At 44.7% G+C, this 21157-nt stretch overlaps 1 protein-coding gene across 22 annotated transcripts; it reads left to right on the forward strand.

Annotated features, from left to right (window-relative positions):
- Nucleotides 1-41: 41 nt before the first annotated feature.
- On the forward strand, nucleotides 42-20382 carry abi2b (abl-interactor 2b). 22 transcript variants are annotated; one of them, XM_035643317.2, is made up of 12 exons: nucleotides 42-988; nucleotides 8648-8815; nucleotides 9082-9258; nucleotides 10291-10308; nucleotides 10685-10788; nucleotides 12055-12201; nucleotides 13892-14013; nucleotides 14307-14522; nucleotides 15558-15716; nucleotides 16688-16780; nucleotides 17502-17687; nucleotides 17937-20382. In XM_035643317.2, exons 1-12 carry the CDS (start codon nucleotides 872-874, stop codon nucleotides 18110-18112), a joined length of 1683 nt encoding a protein of 560 aa, XP_035499210.1. In that variant the 5' UTR covers nucleotides 42-871; the 3' UTR covers nucleotides 18113-20382. The 22 variants fall into 22 exon arrangements, with proteins under 22 accessions (XP_035499210.1, XP_035499445.1, XP_035500706.1 ...); XM_035643235.2 differs by having other exon boundaries at nucleotides 44-988; nucleotides 13889-14013; XM_035643971.2 differs by lacking the exon at nucleotides 42-988 and adding an exon at nucleotides 7837-8115 and having other exon boundaries at nucleotides 13889-14013.
- Nucleotides 20383-21157: the final 775 nt, after the last annotated feature.

Genomic DNA, 21157 nt, shown 5'->3' on the forward strand with positions numbered 1-21157 from the left:
TACCTTGTGGATTATTTTTCATGTGCGGTGGGGGGGGGGGGGGGGGGGGGGGGGTTTGCACTCAAGTTGCACCACCACTGCTTTCCCCTGGTTGTTTTTCTGGTGCTTTTGCAGTTGAAGCCTTAAGCACATAATTACCTTGTCTGCCCACAGGTCAAATTTGTACCTGATGAGAGACTCACGACACAACTTCTGCTCCCAGACGTCTTTAAAAAAAAAAAAATCCTAGAAAAACTGCCTTGAATTTCCAATGACATGGGATGGTGTTTTTCTATTAAATAGAGTCAGATGGCATTTAAATGTTCCATTCCTCCGACATCTTACACATGATTAATGATTTAGATTTTTTTGTCATTCTTTTCTGCTGTGTATCACTGCTTCCCCCAACAAATTTACCTAAAATAAATCGGTTATCAATTGTATTAGGGAAAACACAGAGGATGGTGGTGTGAACATTTTTTAAATCATTATTAGATCAATGGACAAAAGAAAAACCTAAAATTTGGAATTTACTTAATATTGAAATGCCGATGTAGATGTAAACGACTTGATCAAAGTTAATGAAAACAACGATTCTTAAAGCTGATTATACACTAATTAAAGACAATTATGAATATTAGATGAGGTTGGGGACTAGAATAAAACTATTACAGATTTCTCGAGCATTTTGCAAACCACATAACCTCAGAAACCAGTGGGGAGTTTGGTTTTATGTATTTCTGGATTAAACTTTATCAATTTTGGGAACCCCTGCTCTCCACCAGCTGCCCCTGGGAGAACCCCTGCAGTACCACGCACGGCCGCGGGGGCGACAGGGAGCCCCACCACTAACACACACATACTCACACATAGCTCCGCTAAAGATGTGAAAATGGCGGAGCTACAAATGCTTCTGGAAGAGGAGATTCCAGCGGGACGAAGCGCACTACTGGACAGCTTCACCAATTTGGAAAGAGTCGCGGAGTACTGCGAGAGCAACTATGTCCAGGTAGGCTGTGAGCGGTGTGAGCGGGGGGAATAAATGACGGTGTGTTTTTGTTTGTGTGTGTGTGTGTGGGGGGGGGGGTTTGGGCGACTTGATGCTCGGCTAGCTGTTGCTAACGCTGCCGACGTGGTTAGCTAGCCCCGGCTACAGCAAAACACAAGCTGCTGTCAGGGCATTTTTTTCCCCCTCACAAACAAACACCCGTGTCGTCGCCCACCGAGCGGCGTCCACGCCCAGAGGCACCAGCCTCGCGCTGCGTGTGTATTCCCATCGGCATAATGTTTTGTGTGTGTGTGTGTGTGTGTGTGTGTGTGTGTGACTGACTTGTACATCCACGGCGGGCTAAGCCAGGTAGCCTGGTAGCAATGCTAGCCAGCTGCTCGGACATCACCCACGGTTCTGAATAACCAAACAGGCACCGTAAAAATCAATTTTTATGTAAGATCGATCAAACCAAAGACCACAGCGAACATCTGATCGGGCACAGTGGGTCTGACGACATGTAAGAGACGTAGACATCGAGCGGATTAAATTCTCCAATGAGCTTCGGTTGACAGGAGATGTATATACCACTGATTTATGATGCTGGACCCTTTAGTGCTGCAGCCACATATATATTCGTATGAAACGATGCAGGTGAACATGCCCAGGTGAAGGGTTAGGTGTGCGATCCTATGCTGCAGGTGTGCTGTCACTTTTCCAGCAGTCTTAAGTTACCTGAGCTTCCTCTCATCGCAGACTTTCAGTCCTGCTTTGATGGATGGGAAATGTGGCACGACGGTGTTATCGAGTGGAGGTTTTTTTTGACATGGTGTTGTGGGGAAATGTGACGTGCTTGATGAACAGGACTGATCAGGTCTGACAGGTTGGAGGAGGAGGAGGAGGCTCGTGGATGTGGGCAACTTGCTGTCTGGCAGGTTGCCCCGGCTCCTTCTCACCCTGCAAGCTTTACCCAGCAGCTCTCCGATTGGTGTTTGCACGATCAGATGAGACAGACAGTAGTATTCATCGGAGGGCTGTTTAGTGGGACACTTGATCTCTCCACCTGAGCTCACATGCTCGCCCTGCCCCATCTGCCTCACAGTGCTGCACCATTAATCATTTGAGGGATGGACACTTGTTGAACTTGTACTTGTAGAATGTTCTGTCCTATGTACTTTTGCAACACCTCTAATTCACATGGTGCAGGTGTGAGAACTTAATTTTTTTTAGGCAAGGGAAATCAAGTGTAGTTCATTAATTTAGCCCATTGTCACAAATGCATTAAGGGGATTTACATTAAGTACAGGATGTTAGGTCACTATGCTCTTGATGTGAATAATTGCATTTCAGGTGTTTTTTGTGACATTAGGATTTAACAGTCACATTTAAAGAAATAAATAATATAACCTGTCCCTTATCTTCCATCAAATCTCCTCTAAATTGGCCTCATAATTTCTGCACAGAATGATGCACCATGTAGATGGTAATTACTTTGGATATTTCCAAGAAAAGGTGAAGCAGTTTGAAACGAATTATAAGCGTTTAGTCGCTTTAGCTGTTGAATACCTGTTCATTACATTTGACTACTTAAGGGGGGAAAAAGAGTAAATTGTGGACTCAGAAAGAGGGAAATGGTTCACATGCAGATGACGGTACCCATCATGTTTTCCGACAAAGTCAACCAGAAATAGATGAATCAAAAATGTCTCCCTTCGCAGCTCCGATCCTGACTTATTGCCAAATGTTCTGATTGCCCCTCATACTTTGAGGCATTGCCCCAACCTCCGTGCTCCTGTGTTTGCAGACTTGCCGATGATTTGTTAAATTGGATTGCACTTTGCGACCCCCCCCCCCCCCTCAGACATGTATCTTGCATCACAAGCACTGTCGGTTTCTCATAAAAGGGAAGGGACATGTTACCCCCGAGGATGCGGCTGGTGTGGACAGTACACCCCTGCTTTTTCGCTCTATTGTGCGGCAGCTCTCGTTATGTTCTCTCATTTTAAGTAATAAAATTATCAGATCAGGGTTTATTCCTAATCTGTTTGCAACTTAATGGTAATAATGGGGTTGCACTCGACAGCCATTCGAGGGGTTATATCTTTGTGGCATTAACAGAAATGCAGAGACATTTATGGGAAGCCCTGGATTTTCGCAGCTGTGTTTTTTTTAGTTGCAAAAAATATAATTATATCAATCTGTCAATATCCAGTCATAACTCAAAGGCTGTGATGTCCCAGGGTATGTTTACTTACCTATTTGATTTATTAAAATATAAGACGAGGCAGAGCAGCAAATCCTCACATTTGAAAAGACGGAACTACTGTAAATGTCAGAAAATGCTGAAATACGACCTCTCTCTCCTTTTCCTTCCTTCCCGTTTCCTAAATCTTCGGATTCCTCTGCTCGTCTGATTAAAAAATCCATGCATTTCAGAAGCGAGGACAATTTAGTGGTATTTCTTTTAAAAAAAAATGACATTTGACTACATTTTTGATAGTTAGTATCATCCATCCATCTGCCCTTTGATGTTCCCGCCGATGTGCCCACGCTGGGCCCAAAGCCCGACCAGCTGTAATACAAGACTCTTGTTTTGGTGACTTTTGCTCTAGCTGCAGCTGCATTACCTGCTACTCACATCCTGGTCATTACCTTTTTTTTTCTAATTTCACTATAATGTTAGTTCCTGGCTTTGGGACAGTCTTTGCACTGGGACTGTTCCTTTTTGTGATTGATCTACAGTGAGGATATTATTATAGGATACTATTAAGCGTTGTTGTTGTTTAGCATATAACTCTCATCATCTTCTTCAGGAAAAAAGTCGACACCATCCGCTCTCTTCTCTCCAGCTCTCCTGCTCTGTCAGTCCCTACTCCCGACCCACTTCCTGAGTTTTTTCAGCCTCTCTGCTGCTTCCCCAAGATCTCTCATCGAGAGATTGAGGACATCATTCGCATTATGAAACCCTCCACCTGTACCCCGGACCCTTTTCCTACAACCCTGGTAAAATCCAACATCTGCGCTCTAAGTCCCCTAATCACCCAAATCATCAACCACTCACTCCAGGCTGGATACATTACATCTGATCTCAAAACTGCTTACATCACACCCCTCCTCAAAAAAACCACCTTAGACCCAAAAATCCTCGCCAACTACAGGCCCATTTCCAGCGGCCCATTTCTATCCAAAGTGCTGGAAAAAGTAGTTGCCGCACATCTTCAGGACCACCTAAATTCTCACTCCCTATTTGAGAAGTTCTAGTCTGGCTTCCGTTCCGCCCACAGCACCGAAGCATCCCCGGTCAGGGTCACAAACGACCTGCTGATGGCGGCTGATACTGGATCACCATCGCTCCTCATCCTTCTGGATCTGTCTGCAGCTTTCGACACGGTTGATTATAACATCCTCCTTAAGCGCCTCCAACACACCATCGGACTCTCTGTCTCCGCTCTGAGCTGGTTCCAGTCCTACCTGTCTGGAAGAACAGAATAGGTCTCCTTGGGAGGAGCAAAATCGCAAACACTCACTGTCACTTGTGGAGTCCCCCAAGGGTCGGTTCTCGGCCCCACTGTTCACCCTCTACACTCTACCCCTTGGCCGCATCATCAGCCAGCATGGAATATCATTCCATTGATACGCTGATGACACACAGCTCTACATAAAAACCGACCCTATCTCATCTATAAAAAAGGCTATGCCACTATGTACTGTTCTGTTCTTTAGATGTAATAGTATTTCCGAGTTATGCATTTACTTGTCAGAGTTGTGTTTATGAGCGTTCACTCCTGTTCTCTATAGTCGTTAAGTAGCAATCCCGTCGATGTAAGGATCATCGATGTAAGTCATTTACCCTCCTGTGATCTAGAACAGACCCCCGCCTAAGATCAAAGGATCAAAGTCATGTACCCTCCTGTTATCTAGAACAAACCCACTCCTAAGATCAAAGGATCTCATCGTGTATAAATAGGCGGTGAATCCTCTTCAGTTAGTTAGAACATTAAGACTCCCTTCCTTCGGATTATACCTGGACTTTGAGCCCTCTTCCTTCTGATTGTACCTGAAAATGTGATGACCTTGTATTTGGCATGCTGGACTGCATCTAGATAAATAGTCTGAACCCTACAACTGGTTCCACCTCCATCTTCTCTGCATCCGTCTGCACTCTCACCTGAACACAACTCTAGTGTCCTTACCCGACACCCTGGAGCGATTGTTGCCACACCTTAGGATCCACAACACATACTTTCACACAATTTGGTCCTTCGAGCTGGATCCTAGCAACTGCTCCAGCCCAAGATGTCCAGAGCATATGAGAGAGAATGAGACCGGAGCGATGAGCGTCCACGCCGAGTCAAGCAACGACCGGCAAAGCCTCAGGACTATGAGGTCAACTACCCTCCCATCCCCAGCAAGTCTCTTGGCAAGCAACTCCAAAAGGCCGCCCCCGCTGACGACAACAGAGACAAGAGAGATCGTCGACAGCGAGAAGACATGCTCCAACTTCGAGATCTCTCGAAGATGGTCGCTTGCCTTACGGCACATGTAAAGCAACGTCCCAAGCATCAGGGGCGCGGGACAACTACAACATCGGAGCTGGTCGCATGGTCACGAGTCTCCACCCCTACAAGGTGTGACCAAGAGGACCCAAGGGAACCCAATTCAGGCGAGGACGGTGCAGCGGAATCCTCCGCTAGCTTTGAAGATACCTCCCCTCAGACACCAGACAGAATCTCCCCTGTGTCGCAAGGTCCCAGCGAAGTGGACCAGATAGACCAAGAGGAGGTCAATGATCAATCACCTGTCCTCCACCAGCCTGATGACGAAGCTCACCACCAACACGACACAGGTCATCGTCGCCACAGCGGTGACCGTCGTCGGGAAAAGAGCTCTCATCAACGGCTTAGCAGAGGACCAGAGGAAGCAAAGCGCTTCTCAGACTTAGTGGAGTACATTCCGGAGGACATAACAGGAAGATGCGCTTACACTAAGAAGAAACACCGCCCCAAGGAGTCCCCTAGCCAAACAGAGTGGATCAAAGCAAGCAAGAGATGTTGGAGATGTGGCCGGAATCACCAATCAGCAAAGTGCAACTGCAAACAGTGTGACCGAAAGCACCTTGACGTTCTTTCTTCACAAGGTCAACAATAGGCCTGGCACAGTTGTACCTGGCATGTCTAGATCGCCAGAACGAAGCAACTGCCTGGTGAGCACCATTTCCGAAACCCTGTACCTGAACCGGCCGACAAGCCACAGCCAGGTGCTACTGAAGTTGTGCGGGGTCATCATCCGGAGCAGCAAGAAGGTGCTCCAGACCTATGCCATACTGGATGACGGTTCAGAGCGCACCATACTTCTAAAGGAAGCAGCTGACCTCCTTGACCTTGACGGAGAAGCTGAGAACCCTGACACTCCGTACAGTGCGGAAGGACGTCTGCAACATCCATGGAGCCACAGTATCATTCTCTGTAGCACCCGCATCACAGCCCGGCAACTCCTTCCAGATCCACCGGGCCTTCACTGCAAAGGAACTCGGCCTCGCCCGCCAAACCTACCCATCCAAGTCCCTCAAGGAAAGGTACCGTCATCTCAAGAGCCTGCCAGCCAACCATTGGCCAAAGGCACCAGAGGGGAAACTCCCAGAGGAAGCAGAGGAACTGAGGAAAACGGTATTCTGTGGACTGACTTCAGGAGCAGCTGGTCCCGCAGTGCCCGATATCCAACAGTTCAGCACCTACCAGGAACTCTTGGATGCTACCACGCGGCTCCTGCACGAGGCGGCTAGCAGTACATCCAAACCTGATGCCGAAGACTTCCGCCAAGCAGAGCTGACTCTCATTTAACATGCTCAGATGGAGATTTTTTCAGAGTTATGCATTTACTTCTCAGAGTTTTGTTTTTATGAGCGTTCACTCCTGTTCTCTATAGTCTTTAGGTAGCAATCCCATTGATGTAAGGATCAAATTCATGTACCCTCCTGTGATCTAGAACAGACCCACGCCTAAGATCTAAGGATCAAAGTCATGTACCCTCCTGAAATCTAGAACAGACTCACGCCTAAGATCAAAGGATCAGCGTCATGTACCCTCCTGTTATCTAGAACAAACCCACTCCTAAGATCAAAGGATCTCATTGTGTATAAATAGGTGGTGAATCCTCTGGTTAGTTAGAACATCAAGACTCCCTTCCTTTGGATTATACCTGGACTTTGAGCCCCCCTTCCTTTGGATTGTACCTGAAAATGTGATGACCTTGTATTTGGCATGCTGGACTGCATCTATATAAATAGTCTGAACTCTACAACTGCTTTCGCCTCCATCTTTCGTCTGCACTCTCACCTGAACACAACTCTAGTGTCCTGACCCGACACCCTGGAGCGATTGTTGCCACACCTTAGGATCCACAGCACATACTTTCACACATCATCTGCATCTGTCATGGTCATCATCATCACTGAGCTCATGCCTTGCGCGGATGAAGGAGTGGATGACAGAAAACTTCCCACAGCTAAATAGTTCCAAAACATTAGTTGGCACACCACACCAGGTCCTGTCATCCCCTTAACCCAAATCACCTTCTCTGGTCAAAATATACCCCTGTCATCAACAGTCACCAACCTGGGTGTAAGATTTGACCCTCTTAGATTTGACACCCACATTAAAAATCTGTGCAAGACCTCCTATCACCTCAGGAACATTGCCAAACTCCGTCCCACACACTGTCTGTCAGATGCCAAAACCTTGTCAACGCCTTTGTCTCCTCAAGGCTGGACTACTGCAACACTCTCCTCATCGGGACTCCTGACAAGAGCATTCAAAAGCTTCAATACGTCCAAAACAGCGCCGCTAGGATCCTGATGAGGATACAAAAATATGACCACATCATACCTGTCCTTCACTCACTCCACTGGCTTCCTATCTCTTTCAGGATTGATTACAAAATCTCCCTACTCACCTATCAGTGCATCCATGGCAATGCCCTTCCCTACCTGAAAGATCTAGTCTCACCACAAACCACCTCACCCAACCTCTGCTCCGAAAACCAAACCTTCACCCTTCACCCCTCCAGGACCAGGCTCAGCCGCTCCTCGCCTGTGGAATTCCCTTCCAGACCACCTAAGGGCTCCACAAAGCACTCTCTTTTTTAAGAAGGTCTTTTTAAACAAGCATTCCCCCAAATTTTTGTACTTTTTCTTCCACCGATGTTTTTTTTCTATTTAAAACTTATTTTTTCTTGTTTCTACTCAGTAGTACTTTGAGGTTGCTTTTAGCAATGAAAAGTGCTCTATAAATGAAATTTATTATTATTATTATTATCGATTACAGCCTATAGTTTCAAAATATGAAAAAAAGAATGTTGGCAGTGTTGCAGATGCTGAGATTTAGTTTAGCGACAGTGTCAAATATTAGCATGTGTTTCAACTGTGTCTTAAAGGGCAACCTCCACACACTGAGGTAATCTGTCACGGTAAATATTGAGACTCTGCATAAGGCTCAATGTGAAATTTCTTATCATGAGTTGACTAATGGGTTGACAAAAATAATCTGCTGCTATTTTGATAACTGATTAATCATTTAACTAAAACGTCAGCTTGTCATTCGTGAGGACTTTCCACCTGTAGTCTTTTTTGTTGAAACAAACAAAATATATAAGTTTAACCTGTACTATTCTCTTCTCATTCAGTCTCCAGACAAACAGAGGGCGCTGGAGGAGACCAAGAACTACACCACCCAGTCTCTGGCCAGCGTAGCCTACCTGATCAACACGCTGGCCAACAATGTCCTGCAGATGCTGGACATCCAGGCGTCGCAGCTCCGCCGCATGGAGTCGTCCATCAACCACATCTCACAGGTGGAGAACCTGTGTTACAGTACCACACCTTTCTGACATGCCTGCTCAATGTCCGTGTTAATCTTGTCACCAAATTTTGATCAAGACTTAGTCTTTTGATTAAGTGGAAAATGTGTATCCGTTTTAGTCAAATATAGTGACAATCAACAAACAAAACAGCATATGTTTTAATTGACGAGATAATTGCTGATGCGTGATATAGAAACTAACAACAGATGTGAAAATTAAAGACAATCTGTTGCTCTTTTATCGTTCTATGACCTCAGACGGTGGACATCCACAAAGAGAAGGTGGCCCGGCGAGAGATCGGTATCCTCACCACCAACAAGAACACATCCCGCACGCACAAGATCATTGCCCCAGCCAATCCCGAGAGGCCCGTGCGCTACATCCGCAAGCCCATCGACTACAGCATGTTAGACGACATGGGCCACGGAGTCAAGGTGGCCATTTTCTCCTTCTTCTTCTTTTTTACCTCACTCTTATCAAGTAGACTTAATTGTGTAGAAGACTCGCTTCTTTTAGCTTTTAGTGATGTTAATTAAAGTGAAACAGGGTTGGTTGGAAAAATCACAGAGGAGTAAATTTGGGCACTAGTGAAAAATAGAAAATGCATCAACTACAAGCCAGTTTGGAAAGTTGGTTCTTAGTCTTTGCGATGATTTAAGGGATAGGAATTTGCAAAGTTTACAACAACAACAAAAACATAAAATCTTAAGCCATTCTATCTTTTTTCATTTATTTATATATAAATTACTGTGGATCTTTACATCTTTAGGGATTGAAAAATGACTAATGAATAATCTAAGAAGCAGGAATCAATTATACTTCATATTAAGAACTTCATATTAAGGGTTCACATGCAGCAGAGTGTGGGAACCGCTGCTACTGGAGGAGTAATGTGACTTTTTACATTTTAATGAGACCTAAAAAAATGTTCAGAATACAGTCTGGAGTCGAGGCTGAAAGAATGTGTGGAATTCAGATTGAGGATTGTGTTCCTGTTATGGGATTAATGTGGGCTGTTCACTGCAGACAATCTGACGGAAAGGACTTTTAGAGGTCAAACAATCACTACCTGGGTTTCAGTGACGAGTAACGCAGGAAGAAATCAATGACCCAGGCCTTTCATCCGGGATGGGAAATGTCACCCAAGACACACATTCTACTAAATATAGCTTCTGTTGTTGTAAATCTGTTGCCTGCGGCTGCTAACGGGTTCCTGTCCAATAAAGATGGGCTATAATAAAAAAGGTGCAAGGAGCTGATTTTTCGAAAGCTAGTATCCCACTGTCTTTTGTTTCCAAAATGTCTCAAAGAACAAATTCCTCCAATATTAACCCTTAGCTCTGTGTGCCACATGCATGAATAATTGTTGTTGCTGTTTTTCTCTCCTCCTTCACACACTAATCATCTGCTGTCTTCTCTTTCCCCTCTTTCTGCTTGCCTAATTTTACATTTATATTCAACCATAGTGGTTGCAAAGGTTTAAGGTAAGACTTTCAAAGTAAGAGCCCCAAACCAGCGAGGTGATTTTGTTTTTTTCTGAATGAGTTGGGTTTGTTTTTTGTTTGTTTTTTGATTGCTGTGGGAGCATTATTTTTCTGTTTTAACATTTAAAGATATACCCTTGTGTACTTGTCACAAGTTGGATGAGAATATCAATATTCATATTAAACCGACAGATGTGCGAGGAGCATTGATGTTCTCATCTAGCTTGGCGGTAGTACGGCAGCATAATTCTCAAAATAGGAACTATTCCTTTAAAGGATGATTACTGCTGGGAAGGTTTTTATGTTTTTTATTCTATTTCTTACATCTACTGTGGTTAACTAACAAATATTCCCATCCATGTCCTCCCGCCCAAAGGCCAGCGCTCAGAGCATGAAAGCCGGTGGAGGCGGACTCCCTCGCACCAACCCCCCCACACAGAAGCCCCCCAGCCCGCCCATGTCAGGCAAAGGGACCCTTGGGTATGTAAACTGCGCTAGCGCCTTAATGTGAGTTCAGATGGATGTAAGGAGGCAGACTTGTGTCTGTCAAGAAGCCGAGTGAACTCGCTTGCGGCTTTGGTGGAGGTCTTAAGTCTCCAGTCCACTGTGTCTTTCACTCCTCGTCAACATTTATAGTCAGACGTTATGGGACAGACTGTTACTGTTTTTTATAATTTCTCTGTCAGAGGTATTTGTTGTGTTTTTTTTCCTGTTCTGTCTTGACTGTTGGAGGTGTTTCTTATCCCACAGGAACTCCGCTAGTGCAGCACACTCATGTTGTCTTCTTGTTACCATTGGGACCTTCCTGGGCATCAAATGCTGTTTGTGTTTCTCTGTGTATGCTGGGAAATGAATGTTCGTGTGTGTGTGTAGGTGTGTGTTATGTCCGCCCCTCTCCATAACCTCCAGCATTGTCTGTCTCTTGAGTTTGTGATTGTGTCCATCCCTTCATATTGACCCTCTGAGGTGTGTGTGTCAATGTGAGTGTGTTTCTCTGTCCCTTCGAGACGCATGCCGATCAACCACAGCTCCAGCGCTCCCATGATGCACCTTCTGCCGCAGCTTGTGGCTACAGACCGACATTTATCAGTGATTTTAATTTATGGTTTCTCTTTTGTTATTCAACTTCCTCTTCTTTGTTTTTTTCCCTTCCAAGTTTACTTTCAGTTGTGTGTCTTTTGACCCAGTCCGCCCACTCCTTGGCTGCCCCATATTCCTCATAGCAACGTTTTGCCATAGCAACAGTGCTCAGAGATGGGTCACCCCACTGTGTCGACTGGGAAATTTACATCTCAGTGCATCTTCTCAGGCCCAGATCAATAAGTCTCAGGGAGATGTTTTTCTTTTTCCCTTTGGCTTAAACAACAATTTTCACGTTTTTATTAAATTATTTAGCAGTTTTCTGGTTCAGAATATGTCTGATACCCTTTTTTATTACTTAAGGCCAATACCATATCAAGTGATGTGTACGGCCTCCATTGTTTTGATATCTTGAAATACCTTTTTGACGTTCAGAAAGCCAGTTGCAACAGCAGCGATGTCGATTTCGCCCACGACTTCGCCTCTGCTCTTTTGCCCGACATCTGTGGACCCCCCAGCCAACCCCGCTGTTCACCACCTGTCATGCCCCTTTTTTAAGTTTGCACTTGTTTTGTTTCTTGCTCTCCTCCCCCTCCCCCTCCCCTACACTTCTCTGTGGATGCCCCCCCCCCCCCCTCGACTCCTGTCCTCCTGACCCTCTCGCAGGCGCCACTCCCCCTATAGGACACTTGAGCCGGTGCGTCCACCCGTTGTCCCTAACGACTACGTCTCAAGCCCGACGCGCAACATGGCGCACCCCCAGCAGAGCCCCGCACGCACTGCATCCGTTAATCAGAGGAACCGCACGTACAGGTACCCCCTCCCCCTTCCCAGCATGCCTCTCTACACTTCTGAAACAAGCCCCCTTTTTCCTCCACCTTCTACCCCTTTCTTCTTCTCCTCTCCCTTACTTAAAAGTGCGAGCCAGCATCTGAACATCCTTCCCCCTCCTATTCCCTTCTGAAGTAACTCATTATGGAAAGTGTAATCACTTTTACTCCCTTCTTTCTTTCTTTTTTCCTGCCGAAACTCACAAGTTTGACTGTATTTATGAGCGTCGGTTTCAAGGGAAAGCTCAGATTAACACTTAATTTTGAAACCCCTCGCCTTGAAGCTCTACTTGTTGCTCAGCTAAGGAGAAAGGAATTAGGACGAGGTAGAGACTGAGAGCTTTATTTAGCACGGCTGGACACAGGTAGTAGGAGAAATTCAAAAAGCCCCCCCACAGTTCCATCAACCCAGTGTCAGCTTGTCTCCCAAGACGAGACTCTTTCATCTCAAACACGGAGAAATATTCATAGATTTCCGCCCGGTCTGCTGTGAGAGAAGTAAAGGCAAAATGCAAAGTTTCGCAATTGCGCCCCCATCTGTCGGCCAAATATTTTCAATATTCCCAGTCCAAAAACAAGAACAACTTTCCCTGACTCTCCTGTCAGCACGAGTCTTAATCTGCACCGATCCATCCACAGCTCATTCTCCTCATCTCCCTGCAATGCGCGCTCTTCTGAAAAGTCTGCCCCATGTGTCTTGATGCTTCCTGCTTTATAATGTGTCATGTCTTTGTCTTTGTCTTACTGCGTCACCCGTGTCATGTGTCCTTGGTGAGGCTTCTTGCTGCTTTTTAAAAAAAATCACTGTGACAGTCATTTCGCAGGCATCACAGCTCACACTAACACATCAATGATCACAAGGGTGCCACTGCCACATTATTAATCTGATTTCTTGAGAAGCCAAGAAACACAATGCCACACAGTGTGAGTCATTCTAGGCTGGTCGCAACTGGATTATGAAGCAGGATAAAATAGATGATTGACACTGATATGGTGTAATAATATAAAATTTTGCTACATTAAGTTTCTCTAATAATTTAGCCTGTTTCTCCTACAGAACATTTCCTCAGGGGCCCAGGAATCTTACCTGCATAAATTATGTTTTCCTGCCATATTGTTATTGATGCCGAAAAGTCCCTTCTCTTTGTGACGACCCTGGAACTATTGAGTTTGCAGTGTTTGACATAACAGATTCATTAAACACAAACATTGTAACTGGCACTTTTTTTCTATACAGCTTTATTCACACAGTTAAAAAGGGTCTTGCCCACTAGTATCAATGTTAGAATGGCACCAGCAAACAGGGAGATGACTGAGCGACAGTTGAGGAAAAACAACGCAAGTGACTCAAAGTCTACTTCTCTTCAATTTCTTTTTCATTCTGTACACAACTATTTCTGTTTCAACAGTTGTGTGAGTGCAATGCTATTCATTTTGCATGCCATGTCATAGGAAAAAGTATTTCCCTGAGTTTCCCCGCTGCCTTAATGCAGTTCCTGAGTGAAGTATCTGAGGTTGCTTTTAATTACATATACAGATTTTCGAAATCAAGGGCCTTAATATAAAGAAGAGTTCCGCCACAGGTGCAGCTTCTACTAATGAGTGATTGCGTGACTGTGTGCGCATCTGAGTGTTTGTGGCTTGACTTGTTTTGCCGCCCCTGCCACCAGCAGTGGGAGCAGCGGAGGGAGCCACCCAAGCAGCAGTCGCAGCAGCAGCCGAGAGAACAGCGGCAGCGGCAGCGTGGGCCTACCCATTGCCGTGCCGACCCCGGCCCCGCCCACTGCCTTCCCAGGTAACGCCTGCTTCCTCCTTCCTCTCCGAGCAGACAACCACAGGACAAATGAGTGCCCTAAAACTGACTAACTTGACTAATTCTCGCGCGACATCGATGAGTTCTACATGCTCTGGGTCTGACATTGATTGTTTCTAAATGAAGTGTGAATGTGTGAAACCCTCGATCTACTGCAAGCCTTTCCTCCCTTCTCACTCTTATCTTGACCTCCCTCACCAATCTTTTCTCTCCTTCCATATTTTCTTTCTTTTCTTTTCTTTACCCCTTCAACTCCCTGGCCTCCGACCCCTCAGGTTCAGCCCCAGCCCCATCCAACTCAGCAAAACCTCCCCCCAACACCTCCAACTCCGCCACCACCCCTGGGCCACCCACCTGTGTCCTAGACAGCCCCCCACAGGCCCCCAACCCCTCTGTAGAGATCCCACCCATACCCCCACCCCCTCCCCAGCTCCCCGCCTCTGCGGCCCCCACTGGCACAGCCCCCTCTGCTTACGGCAATCCCGCACAAGGTGAGTGACACGCGTCGAGAGAAGCTCGCCCACTCGCCTGCTCACCCTCCATCCTGCCTCCCCTTGACATGCATCGTACCACCACCAGACACATTCGTGTTCCGCCAGTGGTGTGTCATCACCCAGGATATTCAGTGGTATCGCCTGATGGCTTGCAACGCCCATTGATTAAAGCGGCTCTGATATGATTAATAATTATCCTCGTTATTTCTAAGGGCTCTTTTTTAAGGTTTGACAGATGAGCTTGACTTCCAAGAAAAGCTTTAGATCTAGTCAAGTCTAAATGCTGAATATCAAATCATGTCTAGGTCTTTGGTGATTGGGTTGAACAAACACAATGGTATTTGTCTGAAATAAAACAATACTCATCATAATTTCCCAAACACCAAAACTTTTCAGTTTCTAATGATATAAAACAAATGAAGGCTGAGAATATATATTTTTTTCAAAACGCACCAGAGAATAATTGGAGTTTGAAAAATGACTGATAGAAGATAAAATGATTTGAAAATATGACATTTGCCACAGATATTCTAAGTCCATATTGCAGTCTTTGAAAATCCTCAGCAGCACTTCTCATTGTGTCACCTACCCTGAACAAAAATTATACAAACAATCCCCCTGTAGAGCATTAATAAATTAAAACGTCTGGATTAGGCAGTCCTGTTTATGTGCTGCTGGATTCTCCGCTCTTCATCCTTCACAGCATCTCATCAGCCGCCTGTGTCTGTGACGATGATCATGTTCCGATCTGTGACGCATGAGCTGTACGGTGAAAGGCTTTCACGGTGATTTCTTCATTTTGTGTGCATATATGTTTGCCTTTTCTTTGTGTGAAGTTTTGTGGCTGCTGGTATTGTAACTTTCAGTAAATGTGCTGTGCTGCTGTTCAAAAGCAAAATCTTTTCCCACATTTGTAGTCGTTCAAAATTAAAGTAAAAGTAAGCAATTGATGTAAAAGAAAAACAAAGACCGCCCTGCTCCCTTCTCTTGCTGACTGACTCTTTGCCTCCCCCTGGTGTCGTCTCCCCTCAGGTGCTCCTCAGTTCTACAGCATGAACCGCCCGGCGCAGCCGCCACAGAACCCGCCGGCGGGAGGCTCCCTGCCGTACCGCCGCCCCTCGTCTGTCACCGGTCAGCCTAGCCAGGCACAGAACCAGCTCAACGGTGGACCACACTTCGCCCAGAGCCAAGGTATGCGCATGAAAAGACAACAGCTACAATTATTTACACATTAAAAGTAAGTTAATTTACTCTTAAGGAAAGTTTTTCAATTAGAATACAACCAGATATCTCACTGATGGATTGTGCTCAGATGAATGCCAGCATAGGAGTTCCTGAGTTTTTTTCATCGTCTGTTTACCGTCAGTCATTTAAATCCACTGTCTCAGGAGTCCAGCTTCTCACCAAACCTTCAGATTTCAGAGGGAGCAGATCCGCTGTCTCATATCTTCATCTTTTATGAAAAGCTCTGTCTGGTTTTGTGGTCATTGTCGTTTCTAATCAGATCACTGATAACCTTCACTAGACTATACCTCTTCACCAGCTCCCTCTCTTCACAGCGCTCTGCAATGTTTTAACCTCTGTTTCTTTCTTGAACTTTTGTTCTTCTTCTGTCACACAAATGTGTATTAAAGCTCATATGTCAATTTGCATTAAAAGTAGTTGCACGGTATGTTCTTAAAAATAATTTGAGCCTTCAACTAAGGACTATTTTTATAATTAATTCATTGATTGATTAATAATCTTGTCTAAAAATTATTGAAACCTATCGAAGACAAGACAGACGAAGCAAACATAAGAATAAAGCAGACCATTCTATTCATTCTATACATATTTTATATGATGATTTGTTGATAAGTTGATAGACAGAAAACTATTTGGCAGTAACTTTGCTTATCTAAGTAAATCATCAAATGCTGTGTATACCTGTCGCCACAGGTGGCGAGATTTTTTTATATTTAAGGACTTCTTAGGTCGGTGCTTTGTTAAAAATCTCTGTTTGTGTCTCCATTCTATGGTCTTATATCTGTTCTGTGAACTCCCCTCTGTGCTTATCATGTTTGTTCTAACCTCATTTTCTCATCTCTTTGCTGTTCTTATACCTGTGCCCGACTTTCTCTGGTCCCGTCCTCCTCCGCCTCTGTGCATTGATTTTTGTCCAGCGTTAGCAGGCCCGCTAGCGCCCCCTCCCCCGTCCATGCAGATCACCCCTCAGCTTCCTCTGATGGGCTTTGTGGCCCGAGTTCAGGAGACTAGTAAGTGGCTCTTAGCTCCTCGCTCACTCTGCATGAGTTCCCCATCCCCAGCAGAGATCCGTCCTCTCTGGGTTAAACGAGCGATCGATCACCAACAATCAGCTCGGACCAGCTGGATCAGCTGTCACTGCATTCAGCTTTAAAAAAAAATGTATTTAAAACTTTTACACAACCTATTTTACTTGTTACTTGTTCAGTAATCTTGAACAGGAGTGGTGTAATTTCAGATAATCCCTTTGGTGGCTAACGTTGGTGGTTGACTGCTTGTTAAAAGCATGTGTTTGTAAAAACAAACAAACTGACGCATGATATGAATAATAAGGCACGTTTTGTGTTTGTTCATAAGCATGATGATTTTTGTGTGTAATTTAAGGGCATTCTCTTTTTTTTGTTTTCTCTCAACAATCCCAACCATCCGGATCATTCTTAAATTTCTATAAATGCACGTTGGATTTGAAATGAAATAAAACGTGTGCACTCTTTGTCACACCATCCTCCATTTGGACGTAGTGTTCTTAGAGTTCAGCATCAGTCAAGTGCTAAGATTATACAGTTTGCTTCCACAATGCACATCCATTTCTGTTCCTTTCTTATCTGCATGGGAACGTCAATACGTTGTCTGTGTCGCTGACAAATGCAGTCGCCTTTGTGCCTCTTTCCTTTCCTCTAACTGTTTTTTTTTCGTCTTCTTCTTCATGCTCGCCTGAAAAACTACTTCTAGTCTCAGATGTGCCGCCCCCGCCTCCACCTGCTGACGAGCCGGTGTTTGAGGAGCCCACGCCTCCGCCGCCGCCACCAGATGACTACGAGGACGACGAGGACGAAGAGGAGTCGGCGGTGGTGGAGTACAGTGACCCGTACGCCGAGGAGGACCCACCTTGGGCCCCACGCACCTACCTGGAGAAAGGTCTGCCATCACTGTCTTATATATAGGACGAATTCTCCCTGAAACACTAGAATAGACATTAGCGAGTTCTGAGTGAGGCTAAGGTTTGTTTCCGAGCACACCCGAAAACTGGGTCGCTACAGAAACATTTGAGAGTTTAAGCATAATTCATACTTTTTCTCAATTTTGACACACTGTGGCACTGTATTCTTATTGTCATATTGTGTTACCTTGTCATACCTTTGACCTCCTCCCTCCATTCTCCTTCAGTGGTGGCCATCTATGACTACTCGCGCGACAAAGAGGACGAGCTTTCGTTCCAGGAGGGCGCCATCATCTACGTGATCAAGAAGAACGACGACGGCTGGTACGAGGGCGTGATGAACAGCACCACGGGCCTCTTCCCCGGCAACTACGTCGAGTCCATCATGCACTACGCCGACTGAACTGTCCCCCAGGTCTGAGAGGAGCGGTAGGAGCAGGGAAGGGAGAGGAAGCCAAGGGTTTAAGGTCAAAGACCTTGATCAGGTGGAGTATGATCACCTCCGGGCGAAGAGAGAAGAGGGAGGCGGGGGGGAGATGGAGCGGTTCTCAAAGAAGTTGGGACACGACAAACTGAAGCCGAGTCATTCTCTCTCCGACATAGTCGCCATTGTAAAACAACCACTACTCTAGATATATCCTCCCCTTTAATATTTCTTTCTTTGATTCTTTGTTTGACTGAGGACTGGAACGGTGACGGATTTATTGTACCTTGAGAGTTTTGTGTTACATTATGAGGCCACTTCATTGATTTTGCTTCATGTTTTGTTTTTTGTTTTACTAAATTGCCCTTATTTTAAACCATATTTATTTGGATTTTGTAGTGGGATAAATGGTAGGCAGGTAGTCGGGGCTACTGTAAGGAATTTATTTCCGGCAGGTTTCCACGCTGTGGCCTCAGAGGAAGGGCTGGAGAAGAACGTCTTTCCTTAACACTCTAGAGATGTTTAAGAGAAAAACACGCCTCTCTATATATATATATATATATTAACTTTGATGCAACAACAATATCCTTGAAGGGAAAAAGTAGTAGTTAGGTACCTCAGCAGAGAGTGTGCCAAAGCTGACATTCACTAAGATAAGCACATCAAACGTCTGAAGCTGACACAAAGCAAGAGATACGTGGTTCTGACAAGACTTCTGAAAGCCCCAAGAGTGCTTTAAATCTACATTCATTCATTTTTTTCTTTTCTTTTCAAAGTTCGTTTAATGACCTGATATGATTTGGGGGCGTGCAAGTCCGTGGTTTAACTTGAGGGGACGAGTTTAGTCACTACATTATTCACTTTGCTGGCCAGTGTGCATTGATTTTTTTTGGGGGGGGAGCCCACAAATAAAGAGGAAAGCCAGAAAATCCTCAGTCGGCACAATGACTTTGATTTTGAAGTCTTACTCCGCAGCTCAACTGGCGCACTAATCGTTTGCAGTGGTCGTGCGCACTCGAGACGGAAGGGTTTAGTTTGTTATTTTTTAATTATTATTATTTTGTTTTTGAGTTTTACCAAGGGGTCAAGAATCATGTGATGCTTGCAGAGACTGCATGTTTCAACGAGGAAGAAGAAAACAACCTTTCCTTTTCTGCTCTACCTGATGATTAATGTCATAATACTTTTAGATATGGTGTGGTTTGGTTTTTTGATATTCAACCACGACGATGACGACGACGATGCATTTAGGTCATTTCTGAGATGCTTGTGCCATATTGGAGTGTGTGTTGCTATTTCAGAGGTTCATCACTTCATTTGCAATAAATTGTCCAGAGTGGGGTGGATTGACGTTGAACAACAAATCTTTCTTTTCTTACTTTTTTTCTGTTTTCCCCAAGTTATTTTAAAATCAAAAGCACATGCATTTGTAGTAAAATTTAAAAGAATGGTGTAGAAGAAGAAATAATATAAATGTGAGATGTATTATGTCCTCAGAACGGGACTTACTGAATATGAAAAGAAGCCAGCTGTTGTGTTGAAATGGTTTTAACCGTTGCAAGCCCCCCGATAATTCTCTAAACGGCGTCAGTTCAGGCATCCGGACTGTTTCCGATATGCTTGGATGCTGGGTGTTTTGCGAGGGGGCTCAGTGCTTGTACTTATGTCAGAATCTTTATTTTCTATTAAAAAAAAAAAAAAAAGAAAAGAAATAATAACAAGTGGGTCTGTATGTGAGTCTTGCATGCCATTGTTCTTATCTGTACTGGTGTCCCGAAAAAAAAACCTGTGGCGAGATCATCACCCATTCTTAAAAAAAGACAAGCAAGCCCCCGCAGCTCTGACCCGGTACCACCAGCCTCATCCAAAGAGACTGTACAACTTTACTCCAAGCCCCGCCTCCGAGGAGTCATCTTTGCCCCCCCCCCCCCCCCCCCCGTGAAAAATCCTGTGCGTAAGCTGCTCGTGAATCCTGTGGACAGGGAGATGGATGAATGATGAAAAACCTAACACTTGAGATCAATCTCAAAAAGCATGACTCTTTGTTTTCTAACACTCAAAAAAAGAAATTCCAAACAATTTGTTTGCTGTCTGCAGGATTCACAGCCCCTGGAGTCACAGGCGTCCCACGGGACATCAAGGTTCAACAGTCCATCATGCCATTGTGTTGCACAGTTAAAAGTTGAATTGCAGAAGTATCATATTTGTAAAAATCATGAGAACAAAGACAATAAAATTATGAAGATTTATGGCGTAGTTATGTCTGGTGCTTGTCTTTACATATTTAAGTATGTATCAATTATTGGAAGAATATTAGGGAAAGGTTGTTTTTAGTTATATCCTAAAATGCTCACATATTAAAGCCAGAAAATGCCAATGAGGATGTTAAAGCTACTTATGGAACTTGTATATCATTTGTGAGCATCTAAACATTGTGACTATTTGCAGCGAATATGAATATGCACCATATTCTACATTTCCAGCACATTTTTTGAGAGTTAAACTGGTGCTTATGAATTCTTATTCCAGCACGTCATCTTTTAGGGATTTGTGAGGAGCAGACAGACGTGAAGTGTGTGCTTTGGAAACTCACCTTCCTGGTGAAACAGTTCCTGTCACCTGGCAGATGGGACAGGAACAGCCCTCATTTTGAAACAGACATATTCTCCTCCTTGCAGCTGAGTGAGTGGAACAAGCCCATATTGTGTGTTTAGACAGAAAAAATGTTTGAGAGCGTTGCACTCATTTACAGGTCACAACTTAATTGCTGCCTTCGGTATGACTCTTCCTGAGTTTTGACAGCTTGGAACAGGAGACAAGATGGATGGAATTTAAATTTGAAGAGTGTGAATGAGGAGGGAGGAGGAGGACGGGGTGTCTTTACAATAACACACTCAGAGAGAGAAATGAAAGAGCTGCAGTGGAAAAGTGGACTTATCTTACTGTACTTGTTCAGACAGGACTGGCATGGAAATGGGGATAGCGCAGGGAGTGAGATGTGTTTGAGTGATTTTTCTATTTGGT

Source organism: Scophthalmus maximus, chromosome 1 (assembly GCF_022379125.1).
Source record: "Scophthalmus maximus strain ysfricsl-2021 chromosome 1, ASM2237912v1, whole genome shotgun sequence".
NCBI classification, from domain to species: domain Eukaryota; kingdom Metazoa; phylum Chordata; class Actinopteri; order Pleuronectiformes; family Scophthalmidae; genus Scophthalmus; species Scophthalmus maximus.